The sequence below is a fragment of the Rhamphochromis sp. 'chilingali' genome (genome assembly GCF_963969265.1).
Source record: "Rhamphochromis sp. 'chilingali' genome assembly, chromosome: 8".
In the NCBI taxonomy this organism is placed as follows: Eukaryota; Metazoa; Chordata; class Actinopteri; order Cichliformes; family Cichlidae; genus Rhamphochromis; species Rhamphochromis sp. 'chilingali'.
The window spans coordinates 12038343-12046370 of record NC_137935.1 but is presented as its reverse complement, the minus strand read 5'-3'; the positions used below and the strand labels follow the sequence as shown (position 1 = coordinate 12046370).

At 37.9% G+C, this 8028-nt stretch overlaps 2 protein-coding genes across 2 annotated transcripts in view; both read left to right on the top strand.

The window, feature by feature from the left end:
* Positions 1–102: 102 nt before the first annotated feature.
* txndc17 (thioredoxin domain containing 17) lies at positions 103–3902 on the top strand. The gene is made up of 4 exons (XM_080888086.1): positions 103–373; positions 1962–2043; positions 3192–3267; positions 3391–3902. Exons 1-4 carry the CDS (start codon positions 229–231, stop codon positions 3457–3459), a joined length of 372 nt encoding a protein of 123 aa, XP_080744212.1. The 5' UTR covers positions 103–228; the 3' UTR covers positions 3460–3902.
* Positions 3903–4041: 139 nt separating this feature from the next.
* Positions 4042–8028, top strand: part of nxn (nucleoredoxin) — a 70809-nt gene continuing 66822 nt past the window's right edge. The window contains exon 1 of the mRNA XM_080888082.1: positions 4042–5469. Within this exon, the coding sequence (XP_080744208.1) occupies positions 5161–5469 (309 nt within the window). The 5' untranslated portion in view covers positions 4042–5160. The remainder of the gene's footprint in view (positions 5470–8028) is intronic.

The following is an 8028-nucleotide window of genomic DNA, read 5'->3' as shown; positions in this document are numbered from 1 at the left end:
ATACTGGAGAATAATTAAGTGTATAAATAAGAAAGAATATATTACAATGCGATTTCTTTTAGCGGTTACTTTAAGAACTTTTTCCACAGACCGGAAGTAGGCGTCGACTTAAGAGTATTGCTACCAGGACCAAAGTTCAGAGAAGCTGCATTGATTATTACACTTGCAGCACGGGTTAAATTTAGCAGTTTAAATTTGTGCTTTGTCACATTAGCTTTGGTTAAAATAATGGCCCATTACGAAGAAGTAAATGTACACGGGTATGATGAATTCTGTCGGGCTGTGTCTGAGAGAAAAGGGAAGGATATTTTTGCTTACTTTTCAGGGGATAAAGACAAGCAAGGAAAAAGCTGGTGTCCAGATTGTGTCAAAGGTAACCTCAGAAATCTGATACTTGGATATATTACGCAACTTACAGCCACAGCTGCTATTCTCACTGTTTTGTCGTGACTTTTTTGGTCTTAAAGACTTTGATATTTAAATGCTGCTTGACTTAGCTTTGGCTACAGTGTTAGTGATAGTGCACTCTTTTAATGGCATATTATATAGTAAAAGCATAGACATTAATCTGTCGTTATGTATTTAACGCAGTTTAGGTTTACATATAAGAAATTAGGTTTACTTAAGGATTTTACACTCACCTGCCTCTGTTTTGTACACAAGGTGATTTAAATACTGAAATACTGCACGGTTTTTGCTGTTGCCTGACGTGCTGGTCTGAGTGTTTCAGAAACTGCTGAACTTTGGGGATTTTGCTGCACAGCCAACTTTAAGGTTTACAGAGGATTAGGGCTGATTTCTGGGTGAAAATGATTTAGAATGGCCAAACTGCTTCGAGCTGATAGGAAGACAGCAGTAACTCAATGAACCACTTGCTACAGTTATAGAATGGAGAAGAGTATTTCTAAATTCACAACACATCAAAGCTGGAAGGGGATGGGCTACAGCAGCAGATGACCAGACTATGAACAGGAAAGGGAGTCTATAATTCACGCAGGCTCACCAAAATCAGGCAACAGAAGATTGAAAAATGTGTCCTGGTCAGAGTCTCAATTTCCTCTGTGGCATTCAGATCTTAGGGTCAGAATTTGACATAAAAAATGAAAGCAAGGATCCATCCTGTCGTGTATCAAAGGTTCGGGCAGATGGTGGTGTAATGCTGTGGAGGATATTTTCTTGGTACACTTTGGGTCCCGTAGTACCAGCTGAGTATCATTTAATCAGTAAGCACATCCATCCCTTTATGACCACAGTGTACCCACCTTCTGGTTGCTGCCTCCTGCAGGACAATACACCATGTTACAAAGTTTAAATCATCTCGAACTGGTTTCTTGCATTTGACGCTGAGTTCACTGTACTCAAATCACCTTCCCCAATCGCCAGATGTCAATTCAACAGAGCACCATAAAATGTGATTAAATGAGAAATTTGCATCATGGATGTGCAACCTGCAAGTCTGGAGCAACTTTGTTATGCAGTCAATATGGACCAAAATCTCAGAGGGATGTTTTCAGCACCTTGTTGAATCTATGCCACAAAAATAGTGAAGCTCTGTAGGCAAAAAGAGGGTCCAGCCCTGTGCTAGCAAGATCTACCTAATAAAGTGACCAGTGTATGTGCATTGAAATTACAGAATGTATGTATGTATGTATGTGGTTTAGTAAATCATTTCTACACAAAAGTTTTAATTAACCAGGTGAAATGAAGAGTTTGGATATATTCTGTCTTTTTTGAATGTGACAGTGTTATTTAAATGTTATATAACAATTAAATTTTTTCACAAATGTGATTGTTATGGATGGAAAATTTGTCTAAAATGAACAGGAAAGTAACGACATTGCTTATTGCTGTTGAGATTAGAACTATTGAAAAATAACAAGTCGAGTTCTTTCTTAGCATTTCTTTATCAAAATTGCATAAAGAGCATTTTGTGCTTCATCCTGTGACTTCTACCTTTCCAGCCGAGCCAGTTGTAAGAGGACAGCTGAGTCACCTTCCGGAGGGCTCTGTTTTCATCTACTGCCAAGTTGGAGAAAGAGCCTAGTCAGTATTTTATGCTTCCTTTTTCCAGCATGTTGTGAGAAGCTGTTATTATTTCTAACTCTTTAGTCACACAAATGTCACGCGCTGTCACCACTATAGCACATCATGGTGCAGTTAACAGACTAAGCTTTATTTCATGTTTACTTGTTGAGAATCGCAGGTAGCCTGTCAATAAAAGGATTTTACTGTGGCAAAAAAGCTTGATAGTAACTGACTGAATCTCCGTTGTAAAGTTATATAGAATTAAAAGATACATGAAACATGATGTAATTTAATTGAAATTGAAACCGATCATTGTTCTGATCAGAATTTATATTTTCATTTTCTTCAGCTGACCACAGAGCCAGTTAAACATTTCTTCTTTGGTATAAAGTGCTGTGATATTTAACATCTTCCGATGAGCTCTCATTATCACGAGCCCAGTTTACAGGAGAGACTGGCTTTTAAAGTTCCCCACCCAATTTCTAAACTAGAGAAGACTGGTTTCTAGTACTGTGTACCTTCAGAGTGGGCTGAGGCACATTCTGAACCTTTACATGTGTTTTATACTAGGAGACTTTAACTCTTTGCTACTTTTGCTATTTTCTTTGTTTGTTTGCTTTAACTAACCATACTACTTCTGCTTATGTTTTATTCCCTAATGTGAATGGAGTGTTATCATTGTGTATTGCATACATAAATCACTTTTGTAGTCTTATTGACCGCTCTAACCAACTCAAACCACTTTTATAAACACTAATGCACATTAATGATATACTGAGTGCTGTTTTGGGGGTTTATTATCTTGCTCAAAGACACTTTCACATGCGGTCTGGAAGAACCAGGAATGGAAACACTTCAGTAGTTAATTAAGTTTAACTTAACCTTTTAATTTTTCTGGAAGCAGTAAGGAAGCACAAAGTTTATCTGCAGTGTGAGAAAGACAGAGTTGTTATTGATAACTGTTTACTGTTTCTGTTTAAACAGTATGCTGTGCAAATATGCAATATCCGTTTTTGCTGTGATAATTTTTTTTTTGCCTCCCAAGAGCCATTTGTTCACATGAATGTAAAAATGTGTTTCAATGCATAGTCCAAAGTCTTGTTATGTTATTAAATGTTGTACTGTTAACTTTTAAAAGCTTCCTAATAATGTCTTTCTCACTCCAGTTGGAAGGATCCAAAGAACGATTTCAAGGAGACACTGAAGTTGACTGGAGTTCCCACACTGCTGCGATATGGCACAGTAAGAATGCATCTACCTTTATTTGTTTATGTATTTATTTAGTTAGTTATTTGTTTAATAAGGCAGCTAATATTGGATATTTCTGTAATGTTAAGCGTCGTTTCTGTGTAATCTTTGTTTTAGCCTCAGAAGTTGGTGGAGGAGGAATGTTTCAAAGCAGACCTGGTGAAGATGATGTTCACCGAGGACTGAGGAATACTGCGCTGCTTTCATCACTCAACAAAAGTTCAACATTTCAGCACTCCCCCCCCCCCCCCCCCCCCCTAAATATAATTTAAAAGTGAAATATCTCCCACTTTGATTCTGATAGAAACCAGAATTTGTATAAGTTTGCCCCTAAAACAATACTGACTTGTTTAGGTAATGCCTATGAGATGCACGCTTTACTTGCTACCATCTTAGTACTCGGATTCTGTGATGAACTGGTGGACACTAGTTTGTGGTGAATCTGTCTTAATATTTTTATTTTATTATTATTGTGACTATTGATTTCTTTAACTTTGTTGTTGCTGTGGCTTTAAATGGAGTGACACTTATTCTTTGGGTTCCTCTTTTGATCTGTCACATATGTCTGACCATGTTTTTGTTGTGCTGTTGTGGGTGATGGATATACATGGTAAAGTTCACATACACGATGTGTTTCAGTTGTTTTTCATCTTCTATGCAACTTCGAAATAGCTGAAGCTGTGCCAGAACTTTTTATGAGTCATTCTATGGAAAATTAGTGAGTGTCACACCCTCAGAATCAGTAAATTTTTGTCATACAATAACTTTTGCAAGATAATGAATGTTCATATGTCATACTCCAAAAAACAGTCTGAGATAGAGCTCGTCAAAGTGCAAGGGTGATTTAAAATTTGGATCTTTTTAGTTTTCCTTTATTTATTTTATTTTATTTTTGTCACTCTGGAACACCCATAACATAATAGTTACATTAGCTACCAACATCAGATCTTTCCAGGCTGAAAAGCATGTTTAATCTATTAAGAAACTGGAACCAAATTCAATTTAAACCCACTCCATTTGTCACGATCTAAAGCCAAAAGCTCTTTTTTGTTTCAGGATGATCAGTTAGTAGTTATTCGTTTAAATATTTCAACACAAACTTGATGTCAGCAACAGAAGAAAACATTGCTACTTTTTTTTGTTTTCCGTGTTTTCTGATCACTCGCTGTAGCAAACGTAAATGGTAAAATTTGGAATTACTTATTTTAAAGCTGTTGTAATTACGAATCAGCTGACTGCGAGGGGATCAGATAGGAACTTTTCTGTGTGATGTGACTGACCCTTGTTTTCTTTTGTGAGGACTAGGTGGCAGCACATCCACAGGAGTTGAGTTTAGTCTCACTCCCAGTCTAAATAGAAATGAGTAGAATTTTATTTACAGTTGTCTAAAGAAAATTAATCGACTCAAATTTAATGATGTTTGCAAACACAAGACTAATGCGATTCTGGAGGTCAAGCCCGGAAAACCGCTGTTATTATTCTGAAAATTTAACAAAATTAAAAAAGAAACCCATAAACTCGGAAATTAAAACAATTCAGCTGCAAGTGCAGCTTTTATTGCATTTGAAATCCATAAATTGATTAAAGTGGATTCCTTACAAACAGAATGATAAATATTGTGACAAAATTGTGTGCTTTTCTCTTAAAAGAGCGCAACCGCTGTTGCAGTCAGGGCGATTTAAGCGGAGCGCATTCCTGCACAGCGCTCGCACCGGAGGACGAGCAGCGGTGAACACAGAGACCGCAACGCCTCGCCGGGGCTGGGAGCTCACCTAAAACCTCAAATTGGAGGTGGAGGAAGTGCTGGGTGTCGCTTGAACATAGCGGTTACATGTACAGCGGTTTCGGCTGAGGGTAACGTTGTGTGTTCGAGGACTGTACGCTGCGATGTCGGAGTTTCTGGTGAGTCTACTCGGGGAGCGGCTCGTCAACAGCGAGAAAGCCGAGGTGGACGTGCAGTCTCTGGGCGCGAAGCTGTCCCTGGTCGGGCTCTTCTTCGGATGCAGCCTGAACGCCCCGTGCAAGCAGTTCAACGGCAGCCTGTGCGAGTTTTACAGCAGGTTCAAAAAGACGTCTGAACATAAGGACAAATTGGAAATCGTCTTCATCTCGTCTGATCCGGATCAGAAACACTGGCAAGACTTTTTGCAGGAGATGCCATGGCCTGCGTTACCTTTCAAAGACAGACACAAAAAGGTAAGATGGGCAGCGGTGATGAAGAGCAGCAGCCGAAGCAGGGCTTAGTGTCTGAAGGGGGGTTTCTGTGTTGTACATGGGTTGAAAGACCCTGGAAAAATAATTTTTAAAAAAACCCTACACATTTAGGCTATGTCTGCTTCTTCTGTCGGAGCACAGGTGTAGTTTTTAATTTGGGTCATGAATTGGGTTTGTCCTACATCGACTTATTTTAATCAGATTCATTCAAGTGGGACAAATGGGATCATCTTCAGATTCTCTGTAGAAATCTTGTAACTGGGATTCGTTATTGATAACACACAGCTATCACACACTAACGTATGCGTACGTGTGTGTGTTTAAACTATAAAATCAGCTGTTTATTTTAACTGACATATACATTATTGAATTGTCAGTTTTTCCACAAAAATATGTGAGAAATGTTAACTGAAATGTGACTTTTAAAAACCACATTTCAACCATTTTAATTAAAAAAAAAAGCAAACAAACAAAAATAAACACTTAGAGTAAAAGGATGGACTCTTGCCCTTTGACTTGATTTTTATCAATATATCTTAAAAGTGCCAGTCTAGACATTTTTGAGTTATGAACAGGAAAGATAACAGGCTTCACTTCTTTTTGGTTCTTCACTTTGCACTGGCTCATATTTTGACCAGAGAGTCATTGCAGAAGCATAGTTCCACTGAGCATCACAGCAGTGTTGTTATTTTATATTCTATCATATTATCCAGGTGTGGCCTGTACACAGAGAAGGCCTGTTTTTTCATTTTACTATCATTTCATCTTTAGTTTTCCTTAATTTCCTAAGAATGTCAGCAAAGCAGTGCTTTGAAGATTTCTGACTACTTTGATTTCCCAGACTTAGTAATTACTTTTATATTTTTAATGTTTGTGTACATTGAGAGGCTTAGGTGTGTATTTTGTGATGGATGTGTGGATTAAATTGCTTAATTTCTCTCTGTGTAAATGACTTTAAGCCAAAAAAAAATTAATTATTTTTTTTTGTTTGTTTTTTTCAAGGAGTTTTATTATTTGGGATAGATATCCTTTTTTTTTTTTTTTTTGTTAATTGCAAAAACTGACAGGAAAAAATGATTTATTCAAATATATTCTTCCTTTCCAAAAATAAAAGTCTTATGGATTATATATCATGGTAGAGGTTTGCTATCTACAGCTCCAGAAAAATAAATCCAAGTCTTAGAAAAATGGAATTGAGGACAATGTTGCATATGTCGTGTGTGCACTGCAGAATGCCAGAGGGCCATGCCAGTGTCCAGTTCGCAGCACAGGTCTCATCCTTGCTGAATCTAAATGTAATTGCAGATGAGGCATAAACAAAGACACCATGCTCAGCTGCATTTGCATGGCATCAGTCAGGCGTGTCAGTGAATTCTGATGATGCTCACAAAGAAAGATGCTAGACTAGATAACAGATTGTCCAAATAAAGAGGTCTGTGACCATTTCTCTTTTTGTTGTTTTTAAAAAATATATATTATTATTTTAAAGGTGAGGCCTGATGCCTATAAGAGGAAATATTTTTAGGAAAACCATACAGCAAAAACGATGTAATCTAGTTTAGCATCAGTCACGTCAGGCGGTGTGTACGTAAAACCACGGTGGTCTAAAATGTTTAAAATCTGCTTCTTGTCCTAACAGTGCGTATTGGTTTTAGAAAAGACGTGCCTTGCTTAGCCATGTATAACCCTAACCGTTCTTTGTGACCACGAGGCATGACTTGGATTGAATCATTGTCTCGTAAATTCTTTCAAATTGCCAATGATGATTTCCGTTACACTTCATAATGAAGTCCAGACGTGAATAAGGTGCAGTGATGACAGGGGGGTGGGGGTTGTCTTGTTGTCTGGGGCGGAGCACGTCCACAGTGCAGTGTTATTGTGTTGTAACTCCAAGCGGAAAATATGTGTGGCATCAACATAAGCATTGTTCGTGCTCTAATTGGTGGTCTGTTTGCTGCCCAGACCTTGTGAGAATATTGCAATACAGCTGTCTATCTCATTTTTGCAGAGGCCTGCAGTCTTCGTTCGGTTTGGGTTTCATCTCCACACATTCGTCATAATTCACTGTACTAACAGAGTCTTATAAATATGACTTTAGAAATGCGCAGAGCATTGTTATCTGTTATCAGGCACTAGTTAATTTGTGATTCGTGCATGCTGGCATCCAAGTTATATTATAGCATTACAGGGTGGTTTTCCTGCCTTCACTTACACAGCAGTCTCTTTTCCATTTAATCAGATGTTTATCTTCAGAGGATCTGGCAGCATGTTTTTGTTCAGAAATGGCTCATTTCCCTTTCTCTTCTGGGTTTTCTTGGTGTAATCAGTTGAGCTCTGATAGATGGTTAATTAATCTGCAGCTCTATTGATTATAGACTGAATGTCTCCCCCCCCCAAAAAAAATAAAATAAAATAAAATAAAAAAATAAAGATTCCAGCACAAGGATTTCATGGTGTTCTTTGTCATGCACGGAGGCACACCGAATATATTTGGTTGAATAAAATAAGCCTCAACTTGTTCCGAGGGAATTTTAAATGGAT